Raw genomic sequence first — 20177 nt, forward strand, 5'->3', positions numbered from 1 at the left:
TAGTCAACTGACAACACACAGAATTACTTTAGAAATCTTAAGATTTGCTAAAAAGAAAAATACTAAACACCAGTTTACTTAAAAGCAAACTATCAAAAGGAACAGTCTGCAGTGTGATAAGAATCTCTTAATTATTACTCAACACTAGAGGACAATGTTAGTCAATACATCAGGAACTGGGCATTGATGACAGCTACAGACAAATGCATTTCTAGATAACACGCGTTATTGTTAATACATGAAGCATATTGTACGACTAAAGCTTTTACCTTAGTGAAGGCACCAGTTGAATCAGCCAGCATTCTAACCTAAAGTACAAAATAACACTTGTTTAATAAAATTCTTGTTCTTACTATTTGAAGCATCACACAATTACCCAATACACACAAAATCAGTCTTGCAAAAACATTTAACATTTGAACATTATTTCCTTCTGCATGTTTTAGTTACTTTTTATTCCGTTTCATTGTTTTAAAAATGTACATCTTGTGAGGGCATTTATGGCTAATGATTTTCTGCCCCTGAATCTGAAAAGAGTACCACTGAAGTACTGTATAAATGTTTTGAGGCCATAGTGCATATTAGAAAACAGTCTCCTATATATGTTACTACTTAATGCTAATATTCAAATCAAAAAGCACCAGTCATGTGAGTGTAAAAGAAAATCCAAATTAACAATCAAGCACTCTTTGTGGAATCACTGGAGACGCAACTTATTTAGCACTTTCATCTTTTATTGTCAAGAGGTTACGTCAAGACATTATGCTAACATAATGATAAGATGTTAATTCCCAAAATTAAGCCATATGCTTCTTGCTGGGAGGGATTCAAGTTAGAGGAAATGCATAAAACAGATCTAGATATTAGAATTACTGGTCTAAATGCATGACAACTGTGCAAAGAATGGGAGGAACTGCAAATAAAATGTTAAAGCACTGCATGCAGTAAACTAACTTCTGTCGGTATATGCATTGCATCACTAATAAGTAGCTACATGGAAATATGTATAAATTCCTGGAAGTCTGTACTGATGTAGGACATAAGACTGCTGACAACTGGTGAAGGAGATAAAAGAGACTCATTAAAACTGTACAACTGCCACCATGAAGAAAAACTAAGAAGGCTGAGTTTATTCAGCATGTGAGGGGCGCAGTCAATGAAGGACATAATATGGATCTAGAGGGTGCTAAACTGAGTGTAGTTGATTAGGAGAGATTACAGGGATGTAGAAGAGGACATGGTTTTCAGATTAAATGAGACAGACTACAAAATTAGCATCTTTGAAGCCAGTGCAGTGGACAGCAGACCACCAGAATAGCTAGAGAGTGATAGGATAGATGATTTTATGCAGGAACATACCCTCTCCACCGTCCAGATTTTTGAAGTATGTCCAGATATTTGGCTCATACTTCTGGTCTGTTTCTCCTAAAATATGCGGTTTTCTAGCAAATCATGGCAAATCATTGAGGACAGAAGTCAAAAAATAATGGCAGACATTTGAGTTTGACTTCTTAGCCATCAGAAAATTCATGCTAACGAAAAACCTGTTATTCTATCAACTTTATGTTTGTAAGAGCAATATTTAAAGTGTTCCTATACTTAGGCCTTTGTTCCTCCATTACTAGTGGCTTTGTCCAGACTTCTTGCTCTACGAGGTTGAGAGGTATGTGCAGGAATAGTCTGTTACAAAATGAGGTGGAGCAGCTGTGTTTCTGAAGTCACTGGCCTTTTTCTGTTGATGTTGTTGTGTCTTTCAGCTTCTCCCGGTTAGGGGTTGCCACAGTGGAACTCCAGTCCGCTAATGATTGGTAGTAGATTTGTACGTGCTGAGTTGCCAGCCCAGATGCACAACCTTCAATGAAGGTATGCCCATTCACGCATGTCTCCACACAGAAGATGCTCTAGCTGAGAATCGAACAGGACAACGTCTTACTGTGAGGCGACAACCCTACAGCAGCAGCACCATCGCAGTGTTTCACATATTCATATGTATGAACTTTCATTAAATGTTAATGCAGTCCCAGAACAAACTCCAGCAGAATGCAGTCTGATGGAATTCCATTCCTCCATCTGTCAAAATTAATATTCACAACATACCTTAGAATAAAATAAACACATCAAAGCCACATGTTTAATCTAGTCACATTAAGTATCTTTATGCCATTGTCTTGAAAGGTTTTGTGACTTGATGGAGCCTTTGCCTATCTCTTGGCGGCACATATATGGAGACTGTACAGCCTAAATAGCTTTTGCAATAATTTTTTACTGAAAACAGTAACATTACAATTTCCATTCATACTGTGATCTTTTTGTTACTCTTCATTACACTTTAAAAGTCTCTTTTTATTTAATAAAACTATAAAACAATTACAAAGCAGTTCAGCAAGCCACATGCTGAATCACACTTTATCAAATATAGTCTATGCAAAATCTTCATGCAGAATTGAAATGAGTCCTTTTTATGATGCTGCCAGCAACTGACAGATGTCAATATAAACCGGATGGTCCTCGAAATGCCATCACGTTTGTTGCCGAGAGATAAACAGCATCTTAGCAACAAATCCATCTTGTAAAGGAGGGTCAGTTTTATAGTTTGTAGTAAAGCAATGAAGATCTGTGTATATTTATTTAAAAACCTGCACTCGAAAAAGACCAAATATCTCAAATACCTGCAACATCTTTGAGATTGCTCTTGTAGAAAGTAATACAAAAACTCCAATGCAGTGTTTCAAGCAATAAAAGCACTAACTACAGAAAATACCAGCAGAATCAGTGGAGGAGAATAATAAAAATCTTCAGGATAGTCAAGTCAAAGAACAAGAAAAAATATATCAGAGGCTTCAGGATGCTTTACTAAAGGATAATCTGTTTTCAGATGACCATGTCTGTAATGATGAGTAAGTATGTGCAAAGATAAAGTTAATAATGCACAGTTTAAACTGACAGAGATTATTTAGATAAAAGCATTTGAGGTAGATACGTTTCTTTCAGAGTGATGACAGCAGTATCCAACCTATCAAGACCCTGAATGTTTTTAATGACAGGAAGTAATATAGCTGGATAATTGAATGAGTCTGCTTGTTGACTTCATGACCTTCATTCAAGATGGCACAAAAAAGGGGGTAAATAGGGCTCACAGTACAGTTCTGTTTCATATAGCTTGTAGCAAAGCTGTCAGTATATAACAACTGTGAAGGGAAACTTTTTTCTTATTAGATTCTGGGTAGAGAACTCAGATCTAAACAGATGGTGTAGACTGTGGTGTTTGAAGGATTGGATTTAAACATTGCAATGTTTTTTTTTTTCTTTTTTAAATCTTGCTTCCCTTCCAGTAATGTGCAGCCATCTGGTTGGCTGCTGTCCCAATTTCCATACCTGTCCAACCCCGAAATCTACACAAATGTTTTTCTGGGGACTCCCTGTGTAACCCTTTGTTGGGTGGGTCCTCTAACTCCTGGGAAAGTTGATCTTGAAGGCAACTCATCTGTTGTCTCTGGGAAAAGAATATCCCTCAAGAAGTTGTATGTGTGAGCAGTGCCAGCAGCCATCATCATTATGGCTACCAATCAAAGTCCCTACCTTAGGGACTGGTTAGTGCGATGACATAAGAGACATTGTGGTCCCTCCTCCAATTTACATGCACAGCCTGTGAAGCTTCTAGACCCAACAGAGGTTGCAAATGCATCAGGCTTCCCCAAACCCTCTGCTGGGATAGCAGAGTTGACAACTGTCTACTTCAGCTTATCCTTCCCATTTGATGCGACCAGCAGCTAAAGTCTGGTCCCAAACTCAAGTTGTTGTTGATGCAAACAGATGCTCTGATATAAGGTTTAGTTAAACATTGAAATTTTTTGAGGCCTACTTCATAATCAAGTGAAAAAAAAGAAGGGTGGTCCTTTAAAGGTAAGCATCTGCATCTTCAAAATTTAGCTGACCAATGCAATGGTCACAAGAAAGAAATTCCTTCAGGAAGTATTTTTTTTTTTTTTAGATCACAGGACAGGGCAGTTTCAAAGGATAAAAGTGTCAGTTTTTCCAGTGCTCATGTATGTGTTTGCCTACTGGGGGGTTCTCAGTGGAAGTACAACAGCTAAAAAATGTATTACTATATTTTAGAGATGTTCAGCCCTATAGGCACAGTGGAAGAGATTCTCTGCTCAGGCAAAATTACATTACATCATAGAAAACATGTACTCCTCTAGGAGAGGCTCTTTTCAATTGGCAATTGGCATCCGGTCTCACAAAGATGCTGATTTTGTTGCTACCTCTCGTGACTGTATTGCATCTACTGTGTAAGCAAGTGTACCAGTGTTGTTTTGATAGTATTTTTAATGATGACCCTACAGAGTGGGAAGATGATTACATGCTACCTGAAATATGTGATAATCATTCATATATTTGAATATTTCTTATTATGTGCACTGCTTTCCAATCCTTCATTTTTTTCTCTCTTTTAGCTTTTGTAAAACAAAAATTCTTTATAAAAAAAAACTTCTTTTAGCAAAAAAATAAATAAAAGCATCCAAGCTGACCAGTTCCAGGACAGTAAGACCTGGAAATACTAGCAGTGAAAGGAATAGCAGACAATGCAGAGGCTAGGGGTGTGTGCTATCCCTGTTAATATGAGTTATAGGATGACTGTAGTGCACTGTCATTTTCTAGATTAAAGGAATAGATGAGGAAATCATCTAACAATTAGATTCCTCAAAATAATGAGAATTTATGGCAAGAAAAAAATCCCAAATATGGTGTGCAAGTTTGCAGAAGAATGACACGAATTTATTCTTTTGTTGGCTGATATAGACAATCAATGAACAGTGGCCTGACTTTTTTTTTTTTAATTCTGCACCCCCAAACGTTGCTGCCTGGGGTATGTTGCCCATTTGCCTCACCTTAAGATACTAAAAACAGTTAAGGTGTGCAGGAGTACGCAGTGAAGCTTGCCTCCCTACTTCACCCAGGCTGTTTGCTTCAATCTAGTTTACTGCAAACCATCTTGGCTGTAACATTCAGTAATGACACAAACTATAGTGAATAAAATCTTTATGCTGTAGGAAAAATGGGAAAGAGGGGTCATGATACGAGTACGCAAAGTAACAAGAATGTAGTGTGCTGGAATACATCATTCATTTATTTTATTTATTTGTTTAAATTTATTTACTGTGGTAGAGCATGGATCAATTCTCACCAATTGTGGTATCAGTCTGGGGTCAAAAGCTGACCAAACACATAGAACAGACAAAAGTACAATAACACAAGTGACAGTAAAACAAGACAATGGTAGATACCTAGTAAATCCAATGTATTACAGTACAATGGTAGATACTTAGTAAGTCCAATGTATTCAATTACAAAATGTACAAAGGTTTCATAACATTTGAAGAATTACAGAAGTGAAAAGGAGCAAAGATAATACATTTAAAGAAAAGAAAAGTCAAGAGTAAGAAGTGGGCATGAATTCGGATGAAAGGCACACATTTTAGTGAGAAAATGACAAAATACTTTTATCAAACAGAGTACTGCACAGGTGGAACAGGCTATCTAAGGCAATTATGAACTATAAGACTACAGATGCCTTTAAGAGTGCCTTGGCTATTTGGTAAGTTACGTGGAAAGACAAGAGTAGAGCTCATGCACGGCATGAGCTGTATGAGAAAAAGACTGACCCACACGAATATTCTTGTCCTTTCTGCGATCAGCAATGCCAGAAAAGCCTTACAGTAGTTTCTATAAATCCCAGACTTCTAGTGTGTTATTTTAATTTGTAAGACCAGATAAGGCATCCTTGAATGCAAGTTAAAGCAACGGAGGTTGTAAAGCAGTTTGGCAAATCTCTCAGCCTCTTCCTGTAAACTACTGTTGTCTTAACAGGTAATATAATTATGATATATTTTTACTTTTTTAGAGCCTCCAGATAACAGTGAATGTAATGTGAAGTGTGATATTTAGCTACAGTGCAGGTTCCTAAAACAGTATTCAGTCAGTCCATCAAGGACTGATTCATTGAAGACCACCTTGATCATCAGAACAAACCAGATTCTCCATAAAAATGTCCATCCCTACACATGACAACATGGTACCCTTACGTTAAACTCAGATGTGGATACTGGCTCATACTACTGAGTTTTTCAAAAGTACACATATGTTATGCTGCAAAACTGTATATAAAAATGGAACTGCAATGGCTGGCCTAGCCTGGATTTTCGTCATCATACAAACTGCATGTAAAAGGGGAACATATCAGCCCACTGCATTTTGCATGTTCCTTCCACTATCCTTACAGCAGACATTTCCAAAATGCTGGACGAAGTTTCTCTGCCAATCTGCACAGAAATGAACATCTGGGGTACACAGTTAACAGTCAAGTCTAAGGTAGTAGAAGTACAGACTGATTAATCCAGTCATTCAGTTTGTGTAAACTTTTTCAGGGATCAGGAGATTCTACAGTAAGCAATGGATCCTGTCTTGTTGGTTAGCATCTTTACTAAGTATAGAAGTTGCATATGGCTGGGAGGGCAACTGAGAACTTTTAGTTATGTACTCACCATAACTTTAGATGTTTGGGATCCATCTCACCTACATTCTGTACTTATGGGCTCGGAGCCGATCCCTCGGCTCCGACTCGGCACGCTTATGCTATAGAGCGAGGCCTCTTATTGGCTGAGCTATCTTTATCCCAGGATGCACCACCACTAATCACCCAGATCTTGTTTGTCCGCATTCATGCACACATGCACAACTTGATTATATAACATTGTTAGAGGTTTCAAGATGAAACAACAGAATTCGGACCTTCTGATATCCTCTGATCTACAAGGAAGGGGGAAGGAGGGTGGGTTATTAGGAATGTAGGTGAGATGGATCCCAAACATCTAAAGTTATGGTGAGTACATAACTAAAAGATGTTATGTGATCCTATCTCGCCTACATTCTGTACTGATGGGACAGCGTCCCTAGCACCTAAATCCTGGGTGGCTCATTGGAAAACACTCCTGAGCACTGTGGAACCAAATGAAGCTCGTCCTCTAGATGCCACATCTAATTTGTAGTGTGAAATAAAGGTGTGCGGGGAAGACCATGTAGCAGCAGCACAAATGTCACTAATAGCAAGCTTAGAATGAAATGCTATCGAAGTAGCCATAGCCCTTGTAGAATGAGCTTTGACAGAAGCGGTAAGCTCTTTGTTAGAATAAAAATAAGCTTGAGTAATACAGTCCCTGATCCATTTGGCAATAGTGACCTTTGTGACAGCTTTGCCCAATTTATTGTCTGCAAAGGATACAAACAACTGATCTGTTTTCCTTGTTTGTTTGGTCCTGTCTAAATAAAAACGTAACTGTCTGTGGACATCTAGTGTGTGGAATATGAACTCCGCTTTGTTAGAGTATTTTGGGAAAAAAACTGGAAGCTCTAACGATTGTTGTAAGCAGAAACTAGAACAAACTTTAGGGACAAAGGAAGGATTTGGCCTGAGGGATACTCTGTCTTTGTGAAAAACCAAGTACGGGGGTTTTACTGACAAAGCCTGAAGCTCTGAAACTCTTCTGGCAGAAGTAATCGCCACCAGAAAGGCTGTTTTCCATGATAGAAACTTTAGATCACATGTAGCTGCCGGTTCAAAGGGGAAAGAAGTCAAGGCGCGTAACACTATATCAAGATCCCTTGGAGGTGCAGGATGAGAAATCGGAGGTCTTAATAGAGCAGCACCTTTCAAGAAGGTCTTACACAATCTGTTGCTCATTAAAGGTGGGTCTATGGATTCGTGAAAATTAGAAATTGCTGCCAATTGTACCTTGATGGTAGAAACTGAAGAGCCTTGATTGAAAAGAGAAGTCAAAAATTTTAGAACTTCCGCCACGGGAATAGAAATGGGGTCCAGGCCCCAGAGTTGAGCCCAAATAGCAAATCTTTTCCATTTGCTAGAATACAGTTTCTTTGTAGCAGACTTATGGGCCGAAGATAATATGTGCACAACATCTGGATCCAATGTATGACTCCTGACTATCGTCGGAAGAGGAGGAGCCAAGTCAATTTTAAGGTGTGTAGGGACTGGTGGAATAGTCCCGACTGATGAACCAGTAGGTCTGGGATCTGATCCAGGAACCATGGACCTTCCAGAGCATGTTTCCGAAGATAGGGGAACCACACTTGACGAGGCCAGTAAGGAGCAATTAAGATCATTTTGCACCCCAAGAGAGATGCCTTTTGAATCACCCTAGGAAGGAGAGGAACTGGAGGGAAGGCATAAAGCAAGCCGGTGGGCCAAGGATGGACTAGAGCGTCCATGGGGCTCTTCCCCGGAGCCGGGGTTAGGGAGAAGAATTCTTTGCACTTTGCATTCAGAGGAGTCGCGAAGAGGTCGCAACACGGAACTCCCCATTTGCTGAAAATCTGACTTGCAACTGTCATATTCAGTGACCATTCGTGAGGAGACAGGATGGTTCTGCTCAATCTGTCGGCTATCACATTGGACTTGCCCGGTATGTGAGTAGGAAGCGTTTGGTCGAGACTGCCCATTCCCAAACTCTCATGGCTTCTCTGCAAAGAGGATAGGATCTGGTCCCTCCCTGTTTGTTCAGGTACCAGACAACTGACATGTTGTCTGAGTGAACAGCAATTACTCCCTGAGGGAGATAATCGTGAAGGGCTTGAAGGGACAGAAGTACTGCCCTCATTTCTAAGATGTTGATATGAAGTAAAGTCTCTTCTGGGTGCCATTTGCCTTGGACTGACCTGCCCAGGGAATGCCCCCCCCCCCCCATCTGGGAGGCGTCCGTGGTCAAAGTGGCCGCCGGAGGAGGTAGAACAAAGGGTCGTCCCTGATCCAAGTTGGAGGGCACTAGCCACCAGCGAAGGTCCCGTTTGCAAGATTCCGTGATCCATACGAGGTGACTGAGGGGGAGTTCCTGAAAGGACCACTGAGCTGAAAGAAGCCACTGGAGAATTCTCATGTGCAACCTTGCCAAGGGGACTAGAAGAACCGTGGCGGACATGGATCCCAATAGCTGCAAGACCATCCTGGCTGGAGCTTTGGACCTGGGAAGTAAGGCTCAAACTTGAGTCTGTATAGTTTGTATTCTGTCTGTCGGTAGATAGACCTGCATTCGGTTTGAGTCTATCTCTACCCCTATGCATTGAGATGGCAGCAACACAGACTTTGGCCAATTGAAGGTGATTCCAAGGGAACTGCCCAGTGATATAGTGGCTTGGAGGCTCTGCAGTAGTAGATGTCTGGAGGTGGCAGTTAGGAGCCAGTCGTCTAGATATGGAAACACCTGGAATCCTAGACTTCTCAGGTGAGCAGTCATGACTGCCAAACACTTGGTGAACACCCTGGGGGCTGTGGTGAGACCAAAGGGCAGCGCACGAAACTGAAAATGACTGCCTCCTAGGCTGAAGCGCAGATGTCTCCTGGACGCTTGATGTACCATGATATGATAATAAGCGTCCTTGAGATCTATGGAGCACATCCAAACACCCTTCTCCAGCAATAGGAGAATGGTTTGTAGAGTGACCATTCGGAACTTGGACTTTCTGACTGAACGGTTTAGGATGCGGAGGTTCAAAATGGGCCTCAAGTCCCCGGTCTTTTTTGGCACCAAAAAGAATCTTGAGTAAGTCCCTAATCCGATCTGGTCTGCGGGGACCAGTTGGATGACTCCTTTTTGCAGCAGCTTTAAAACTTCTGAGGCTGCAGTATCCCGCTGACTGGGTGGCGGGTCCGGGATTTTTTTGGACTGAGAGGGGGGATGAGAGAATGGGATTGAGTAACCTCCAGCGATAATTCGAAGCACCCATCGGTCCTGAGTGATACCTTCCCAGGCTTTTAGGTGCTTCGAGAAATGACCCCCGACTGGCTCCGGAGCAGCACAGCCGGGCAATCCCTCAGGGACTATGAAAGGCTGAAGAGCCACGAAAGGACTCGCGGTCTCCAGTGTTGCGAGGGCCTCTGCCGCCTCTGGGACGGCATCTTCCGGAAGAATTTCTCCCTCCTCTGCCTCTGGAAGGGGAATCCTCCTGCTGAGAGGGGTAAGGCTTCTGAGATCTACGGAACCACATCTTCCCTCCTCTTTTAGCCTTGGGATAAGGCCGAAAGGAAGTGGAAAATCGTGCCCCTACGGCAGTCAGAGTCTTACCCTCCTGTTCACAGCGGGTTAGTGTGTCCTTTACCTTGGGTCCAAACAGGGAGGACCCATCAAAGGGGGCGTCGGCAAAGGAAGACTTAAAGGCCTCCGCGAAATGACACAGGCGGAGCCAGGCTTGTCTCCGTAGAGCAATGCCTGTACCCGCCGCTCTACTCGCCCCCTCGGCCGCATAAGAAATGAGCCTCATGGACGAGTTCGAGATGGACAACATTGTAGCCAGCTGAGAGCCAACCGTCTGGGCCAGCTCCTCAGGCAGGTTACCAAAGAGGGTATCGGATAGCTCTTTAATCAGATCCCTCTGAAATCTGGTAACGTGCGTAAGGTAGTTCAAGGACCTCAATGTAAAGGCCGCTGAACTGAGGGTGTGCTTGCTGTACCGATCCATGCTCCTAAACTCCTTATTAGGAGGATGGATGGAGGACGAAGCCTCTGCTACGTCTTGCTGGGTAGCAGATGCCACCACCAAAGCATCTACAGCCACACCTTTAATTAGAAACTCTTTTTCAGGGGGTGCTGAGAGGAACTTATTCAGACGAGCAGGCACCGGTTCCACAGAGTCTGGGTGTTCCCACGCCCTTCGACAGATCAAATCCAAGAGCTCATCGAAGGGCGGAGACACCCAGGAGGCGGAGGGCTGAGCCCCGAAGGCCTTCAGGAACACTGACTCATCAGCAGAGGGAGGTTTGGACTGCCAGCCGCCTCGTTGTTTTAGGGCTTCCAGGATGTCTGCGAAGGAGACATCATTCGAGGACGACTTAGGGGACCCCTCTGCATCATCGAGATCAGTGTCTGATGTAAGACACTCATCAGGGGAGTCAACGTGCTTCCTCTTGCACGATCTCTTCCTGGGAGGTTCTTCCGAAGAGGCTTCAGAAGGACCTCCAGGAGGGGGAGAAACCCCAGCGGGGGTAACCTGAGGCCCGGGGGCTCCGCTGTCTAAGGACAGGGGGACTGCCAAAGACCCAGTCTCCGTATGCAGGGAAGGAGCTGGGGAAACCGTGGAGGTAGCCAAGGAAGATTTGGCTAATGCACTCCTCATAGCCCTGAAGGCGGGACCACCAGAATCCTGGGAGGGTCCCACCTCCGTGGCCACGACAGTGGACGGCACTCCCACCACCGACGCACCAAGAGGGAGACTTGGGACCGAAAGCATCAATCCCGAAGCCTCCCCCCCAGGGCCGAAGGAAGAAGTCTGTGTACTGAACTCAAACCCAAGAGCTGGAGTTGGAGCAAGGGTCGGGCCCAACCCTAAAACCTCCACCAGTTCCACCAGTGCTGGCTCCAACGGTGCCGAAGCTGTTGGAGGAGGAACCATCATAGGGGAGTGGACCATCGGCTCCGAAGCCGAATGGGCTGGAGCCGAAACTAGCTTTTGGAACACCGGAGACTGGAAGAGTCTAAGGAGCACCCTGTCGATGTCCGAATCAGACATCTTGGATGATCTAGACTACCGATCGGGCCCGAACCGATTTCTCCATCGGCTCCGAAGGGCTCGGGGACTGGCTCCGAATGGACTCCACCACTATCGGCTCTGAGGGAGATCTCAAGGTAATTTCTCTCGGTGCCGATAAGGACTTCGGCTCCGAAGGGGAAGAGTCTGAGCCGGTAACCCTTATCGGCTCCAATATCAGTGGAGCCGATGAGGGTGACCCGCCTCTCGATGCCCCAGTACTCGGCTCCGAAACCAGAGGGGTCGAGGCTGGAGGCATCGAGGTAGACCGTTCCGCCCTCGGCTCCGAAGTCCGTGGAGCCGATGGAGAAGTCTGCTTAGATTTTTTTGCAGTCGGTTCCGACTGACTCGTCGGAGCCGACGCTTTCTTCTTTTTAGAAGGAGAAGGAGAGGAAGATAAAGCCTCCTCGAAGGATGGCTTGATTAACCCTTTCAGGATTAATTTGTTCTTCCTCTCCTGGAGGACTCTTGATGAAAAGGCGTGACATACGCTACACGATTCTTGTAGGTGCTTGGCGCCTAAGCAATAGACGCACGAGGAGTGGTAGTCCGTTATGGACATTTTAAAACCACACCTCGTGCATTTCTTAAACCCAGAGGGTTTGTGTTCTTTAGACATAGCCAAAAGTCAAAACACAGTTGTCTACAACTAGAAGAAGGGTTTGTCACAGGAAATAAAATATCCCTACTTTAATATTTTAAAGTTTTTTTTTTTTTTTTTTTTTAAATACAAGTAAAAAGAAAAAAGCTTTTCACAGAAGAAAGAGATAGAGAGGGTCAAGACCCTCTAACTTAAACGGGTACTGACCCACACACAAAAAACCAAGGTAGTAGAAACAACAGGGGAAGGCCCCTCTAACTGAAATGGGAAACCTTCCCTGACAGGAAAAAACACGAAATCCTCAACAAAAACTACCAATACACACTCGTATAACAACGATAGCTGTTAAAACAGCTTTTGGATTTAAATCAAGCAAATTTCTGACAGGAAAAAGCCTAAATAAATAGTACTTAGCCCAGCCAAGTTGAGACCACGTCTAAGCTTTGTAAGCGGCAAACGAGATCTGGGGGATTAGTGGTGGTGCATCCTGGGATAAAGATAGCTCAGCCAATAAGAGGCCTCGCTCTATAGCATAAGCGTGCCGAGTCGGAGCCGAGGGATCGGCTCCGAGCCCATCAGTACAGAATGTAGGCGAGATAGGATCACATAACATCAGTACATTCTGAATATCTGGGAATTCCGGACAAAAGCCTAAGACACCAGTTCCATATTACCATTAAATACTGAAAAAGAGTTACACATAATGTTTACGGTCTTCACACATACCAGGAATAGGGTTTGACTCTGACTTCTGGTTATTAGCTAGGCTTGTATGGTCTGCAGACTGATAGTATTTACCTATGAACCTATAAGAAGGATAAATAATCATAAAAGTGGTTTGTGAATTTCTAAGAAAAGCCAGTGAATTACAAAGCAGCTAACCTCATCATAGATTTCTCTTGCCTCAATATAAGATGAGCCCTCTACAGAATCAGGCAAGAATATGGGCATGTCTGGAAGATGATCCTTGTAATGTGGCATTATTTCTCAATGGGAAACTACCTGTCCAGAGGGAAGGGTTACTCAAAGTCTTCTGACAAATTTGTCATACTGCCTGCTTCTTGTAATGTCAGTGAGAGTCGGCATTCTTTGCTGATCTGGAGGGATAATAAACCACTCCCTTTTGCATGAGCAAAGTGCAAGTTTCCATTGCCAATGGAAGTTACAGCAACAAAGCCTTAGACAGTCATGCAAGGACATTTACAAGGTGGAGAGACTGAGGAAGTAGGAGTGAGTGTAATGGACTAATGTTAAACAGCATCTTCCTCAAGGTTAAAAGATTTCTTCCTTCCTAGGGCAGGAAGTCATTTTTGAGTGTGTCCTACGTATGCATTTGTAATAGGCATGCACTGTAAAATTAATATTAATACAATAGTTAAAACCAGTATTGGTTCTGTCCTTTACTGTAACTACTTCTGCTATTGCTAACTTAATCATGCAAGTGAGGAAACAAAGTGAAAAAGTACCAACTATAACTGATTGTTTAAACAAAAGTAGTTTGTGACTGATTATCAGCCTCTAGTTTAATGTTTAACCCAAGGAAAAAGTTCTAGTAATGACTGCAGCTCAGCTATAGTGTTGAGCTCTTTAGAACTTCCTATATATAATATCAAATTTAAGGGACAAAACAAAACAGTACAGTTGACACCTTAACATGATTTCCTAAAAAAAATGAGATTTGATTAGAAAGATTTCCTTAAAGGTGTTCTAGTCTGTTCCAAGTTTATGAAATCACCACATAGAGATGGTTAGCTCATGGTAACAACATTTACAGGATTTTGAGTAAGACAGAATCAGTTGACCGTTTGCAAAAGTATTTTCTTGTGTGGCTCATATGTAGTAATTTCTGCAAAACTATATGCTACAGTACTTGGCAGTCTGCCTGATGGACACCTGAAGACAAGTTAACATTTAGTGGCCAGGCACTGAGTAGTAGTAGTAATAGTAGTAGTAGTACTGTCCAAGATGTCATGGGACTAACATTACTATCCCCAGAACTACATTGCACCCCTGGGTGTAATCATCTTCCACCATGGCAATGTGTGCAAATTAATTTTACCAAACCTTTCATGAAGACACAGGCAGTGCTTATTCTAAACAGAGATTATAGCTTTGAAGTCAAATGCATTAGAGCAAACCATCTGCTCCTTGTACCAAATGCACAAATCTGAAAGATGATGAGAAATTACACTATTTTTGTCAAAGGTTTATGACATCACCATATAGGTAAGGCCAGTCCATTGTAGCTCACTGTTTCCTGGATTTTCAATAAGAAAGAATCAGTTGACTGCCACAGCATTCTGATGTATTGTCCATCTGTAGTTATTCATGCAAAGTATATTGTCCAAGATGTCAGGGGGCTTGGAAATTACAATCAGGACCACAATGTACCCTGGGAGAAGCCATCAACGGCAGCAATAGCATCACCACGGCGATGTGCTGATTTTACTAGACCACTTTTGCAGATACAGTCAATACTCATTTTAAATAGTCAGAGGTTACAGTGTGAAGTCAACCACCTCAGTGAAGACCATTACAGTTTTATATTTACTTACTGATTTATTGACATTTTATTACCTGGAAGGTCCGACCGGGTAGAAGCCCATTTTCTGCAGATGCCCGGGGAGAAAAGCTCCAAAGTATTACAAAAAATTTTAACAATAACTTTACAATCTTCAAAAATAAAACAAAAATATCTAGAGTTTAAATAACTAATAAATAAGACATAATATAAAAACATCAGTTAAGAATCTGTACAAGTCCTAATAATTTATTTAATATTTAGAGAAATTTTAGACAGTTTGTAAAGAAATTAAAGGTAAGTTAGTCTAATACAAACAGGAATTCTAACATGAAGTGAGAAAAAAAACAGGTTTATAGTATGTTAAGAGGGAAAGTCAGGGCAGACAATTTTATAAAAGTAAGGAAGTTAAATGAAGAAGGGGGAGTACGGAGTTATAAGGAATGAAAAGTTACTTGTTCACATTTAGGGATACAGTTAATCCTGGTTTTGAGCAAGAATAGAGCCAGATTTTAGCTAGGAAGTCTTTCAGAGTGGTTTTGAAAGATAGGAGGGAGGGTATTGACCTGACGGATACAGGTAAAAATTCCAGGCCTAAGCAACATTGTATGAGTGCAGACAATGCCCAACAGATTTGATGGGTTTGTAGGCATACAGGATTTTTTGGTCACTGGATCACAATGACCAACTGGGAAACAGATGTGTAGAATTGTTTTGTGCTGGAAAGGCAAACGGATGCTGTATAATTTTATAGATGGTAAGAAGCTGTATATATGGTAGCAGATGAGGCAGTTCTAACCAAGTCAGGCTTTTTAGTTCTATACAGTGGTGGGTTCTGAAAGGGGTATTTACTGCAAATTTAGCAACTTTTGAGAAGCCTGGAGGTTAGTAAGGATGGGAATGTCATAAAGTGTGGGGAGGAGATAAGTAGTGGCAAGCATAGTTTTAATTGCATTGGTAAGAAAGTTTTTGGCTCTATAAAGATCCCTAGTTTTTGATGAGTTTTTCTTATGCAATTTTGTATATGCAGGTCAAACAAATTTATCATCCACTATCACCCCTATTAATTTGCTATGAGAAAAGACTTCAATGGTTGCATTACCAAAAGAGAAGAATTTAAATTTAGTTTTTTCATACAAGAGGGATTTGGGGGAAAAAGTAGTAGTTTGTTCTTTTCTGGGTGGAGCATGAGCTGTGAGTTATGAACCCATGTTTCATTGGCTGTTAAAGCTTCTGGAGTAATTTTTTGGAAGTGTACCGTGTTGTCAAATGTGCAAATGAGAGTGAAATCATCTGCATATTGTATTAGGGTGGCCTGCTGTGTGGATGTATAGAGAGTGTTGGTAAAAACATTAAAGAGGAGGGGACCAAGGATAGAGCCTTGTGATACATCAGTGGTGACTGGGAGGTAAGGAGAGAGCACAGAGTGCCATTTTACTCACCAATATCTATTGGACAGGTAGCTTTTGAACCACAGAAGGGTGGGCTGGTCGAGACCTAGTGAGGACATCTGAAGCAGTAGTTTGCTGTGACAACCTGTATCAAGGGGTCTATATTGAATCAGCGAACACTGATTCATCGACCCTATTTCAGCAAACGCTGAAAATCCCGAACACCCGAACAGCGAATTTTTTCTCAGGGGGGAAAAAAAAAATCGCTGGGCTGGTTTTGGAAGTTTGCCGTTTCCTCCACTGTGGTGCGATCTCGGAGTTGGTATATTTAAGTAGGGGGGTGTGGGGGTAAATACTGGTTTAAGTTGTTTTACTTATTTTTTTTTTTTTTTGCAGAACAGTGATTTTTTTTCCCTGGGGAAAAAAAAAAAATCGCTGTTCCTAATGTTCGGCATTTTCAGTGTTCGCTGAACTAGGGTCGATGAATAAGAGTTCACTTTTTTAAGCATTCGCTTATTTAATACAGACCCGTGTCAAAGGGTTAAGATAAGTCTAGAAATAAGGAAGAGCAGTTTGTCGTTATCTCTAGCTTTATCAACAGTATTTATATCGGTTAGAAGAGCAGTGTTAGTACTATAAGAAGGATGGGAGCCATGTTGTGTAGAGGATAGTTTTTCCTGCAGGAGATAGAAAATATATTCAAAAACAATTGCTAGACTAAGTATTTTAGTGAGGGGAGACAAGACTGCTATAAGTCGAAAGTTAGTCTGTCAAATTTCCTCCTTTATGCAGAGGGATAATGTGTGACTTTTTCCAGAGAACAGAAACGTTGGATTCCTGGATTAACATGTTTATAAGGATTGAGATAGAACAGGCAATGCTATTGGCTGCTATTTTTAGGTACTCACTTGGAAGGTTATCAGCTGAAGAAGAGCATGGTAAATTTAAGAGTAGTTTTATACAGAATGTGGGCACAGATTTGAAAGTGAAAGGGGATGTGTTGATATGTGGCTGTTTGGCAGGGTTGGGTTTAGATGCTGGCAGGGTTGGGTTTAGATGCTGAGGAATCCTTGGTTGGAGATGCTATACAATCTACAAAATAAGAGTTGAACAGTACTGCAGTTTCAACTGGTTTTATTGGGAGAAGGGTTTGGGTTGAATATTTGGTCAGGATGTAAGACTTCTTTAATGGACGTCCAACATTTTTAGGGATGTGTTTAGTATTATTCTGAAAGTTATTGCAGTATATTTTTTTGTCTTTATTTATTTGCTTTTTGGTACAATTGTGAAGCATTCTGACGTTTTCAAGACATTGAGATGTTTTATATGTTTTTTCTCTATCCTGCATTAGCATTCTACATTTTTTTGGATAACCAAGTTGCATTATTTGTTTTTAGTCTCTTCCTTCTAGAAGGTGCAAGGCTATTTAGGATACTTAGAAAAGTTGTAATGAATTAATTTACAGCATTGTCTAACAGGAGGATTTTTAGCAAGTTCCAGTTAATAGATGATAGGTTCATAGGTTCATAGAAGGTTGCTAGGCTAATGGCCCTAGGGCCTTTACAATCCTAGCCATGTAAAAAACCCATGTACCCTACTTGACCATAGTTAGATGGTTATTGTTAACAGAAATTCTATGATCAGCACCAACTACTCCTGTCCACAAGGGACATAGATGCCACCCCCAGGGTGAATTTACGGTCACCAATCCAATTGTCAAGGTTGTGCTTAAATAGGATCATTGAGGAGCTCTGCTTCACGTGAAAAGGTAGCTTACTCCAAAAGACTGGCAATCTCCGGGAGATATATCGGTCTCCAACATGTTTTGTTAATGCACAGGCTAGGTTGAGATCCCTGAAGCAAGTGACTCTTGTTCCATTTGATTTGCAGATGTGCAGCATTTCTATTAGGGCAGAGTAAGAGACTGCTCTCTAGGCCAGGCACAGATAGACTCTCAGCAGAGTACTCTGACAGGGCTCTCAGCCTTTTCATGTAAATCACATTTTGGAGGCCCTGGATTCTCTTGGTTAGAACCTTTGTGGTCTCTCCAGTTGCTGCAGGTGTCTGGTGAGATACATACAGAAGGAAGCACGGTACTCATTTAGTGGTCTGTTAATGGTTGAGTACAGAGGAGTTGTAACCTCCTTAGTCTTGCATGCAAAGCCCTTACTTATGAGATGGTCAATGTAGAAGGCTTTTCTTACCACTATGGACACATGGTGATTGAAGTTTAGACTGCCATCAACCTGTGTTCCCAAGTCTTGCACCACTGAGTTTGAACTTAGAGGAGCATTATCTATATCATAAGTAGCAGGGGCTACTTCTTTGCCAAAGAGGATAAGGCATTTTTTTTTGCATTTAGTTTTAGTCCATGACTTTGGCACCAATCGTTTTTCTGCGGTAGCCCCTTCTGTGATATGTTTACATCACTGGGTGACTCATTGATTGTGCCCAGTTTGCAGTCATCTGCAAACTTGACAAGCCATAGACCATCTACTTTCACCTGGAACTCAGAGAAATAGCTTCCAGACAGTAGAAGGCACAGTACAGATCCTTGTGGTACCCCACTGGTAACTGATCTACTGGTACAGGTGGACTCCCCAACTTTGACACTGTGTGTTTCGTAGGTGAGCCAGTTGCCTACCCATCTAGTGCTATATGGGTTAATCCCCAGCTGTGAGAGTTTCTCAATGATCCCTGAGTGGGGGAATGTGTCAAAAGCCTTGGCTAAATCAAGACAGGAGGTATGTACTGCTTCGCCCACATCTAGGGCTTTGGTGACATTCTCAAAGAAGTCCACCAGGTTTAAGATCAACCCTTGACAAAACCAAACTGGGTCAGGTCTAGAGTTTGAGGGTCACTTGTGTCTTTGTTGATAAGTTCCATGATGATTCTTTCCATGACCTTGCAAATAATGCTGGTTACGCTTACGGGTCGATAATTTCCTGGGTGGGATGATGGACCCTCTTTGTAAAAGGGGATTACTGTTGCTGTCCTCCACTCTGCTGGAACAAAGTCTGTGCTCAGTCTATGGCTAAAGACAGTAGAACTTGGAAAGGTTGCAGATTGTTTTACAAACATACTGTTTAAATGGATGTGTGAGATGTCTAGTCATATAGACTGGGAGATGATCACTGAGAGAGTCTGACATTGTACCTGTGGTAGTTTATTTGTTAGGTTCTGATACTAGGATCCAGTCTAATAGGGAATTTGATGTCTTGCTATACTGTGTGGGACTATTTATTAGTTGTGTGAAATCATATAGGTTCATGCTAAACGGAGAAGTTCCTGTCCAACCAACTGCCATTCACATCACCTAGTAGTATTTTTCTTGCGGAAATGTTATGGATATTTAATGTAGGATATCTACCAATATATATGTATTGTCACCAGGACGTAAAGGACAGTAATACATATTTGTTTATAATTGTTTACTTTGAGGAAAGCAATAAGAAGCTCTGCTGGAACTGAATTTTGGTGTTGGTTTGCTATAAGGAGAAATGTGGTAAGAGTTGGGAACTATTAAAGCAATAACACCACCCTTCTTTATATGGTGATTATGGTTGATATTATAGCCACAAGGTATGACTTTAGAGCAGTTTATGGTGGATTTAAGCCAAGTTTCAGTTACAGCGAGAACATCAGGCTTATGTTGGGTAATTCAAGCATGTAGTGCAGCAGCTTTATTTCGTATGCTTCTAACATTTATTGCAGCAAAAATTAGATCAGCAGGTTTGGGGATTGACTGTTTGGTTAGAGAAGTGTGTGAGAGATAATTTGTGTTCATCGTGATAGACGGGCCAGCATTAGGGTGTATATGTCCTCCTAGAAGGATTTTAGTATGTACTGGGGAATTACACATACTTTTTTGGAGTGGATTATTGCACATTGAGTTGAAGTGCAGTTAATCATTCCATATCTGGACTAAAGGTGAGGAGAAAATTAAACAGGTTCAGTGCAATGTGTGAAGAGTGTAAAGAGGAAAGAAGGATAGGTGGTTTGGACAGAGTTGGAGACACATTGAGAGATTAAGTCATGTGGGATGAAAGATGGCAAGGTAGGAGGAGAA

The 20177-nt window shown here is 41.8% G+C and overlaps 1 protein-coding gene across 1 annotated transcript in view; it reads right to left on the reverse strand.

The window, feature by feature from the left end:
• The window catches only part of PRDX5 (peroxiredoxin 5), a 255911-nt gene that overhangs the window by 73549 nt on the left and 162185 nt on the right, over positions 1-20177 (reverse strand). The window contains exon 4 of the mRNA XM_044075811.1: positions 270-308. Coding sequence (XP_043931746.1) covers positions 270-308 — 39 coding nt within the window. The remainder of the gene's footprint in view (positions 1-269; positions 309-20177) is intronic.

Source organism: Protopterus annectens, chromosome 6.part1 (genome assembly GCF_019279795.1).
Source record: "Protopterus annectens isolate FY-2018-M chromosome 6.part1, PAN1.0, whole genome shotgun sequence".
Lineage (NCBI taxonomy): Eukaryota > Metazoa > Chordata > Ceratodontiformes > Protopteridae > Protopterus > Protopterus annectens.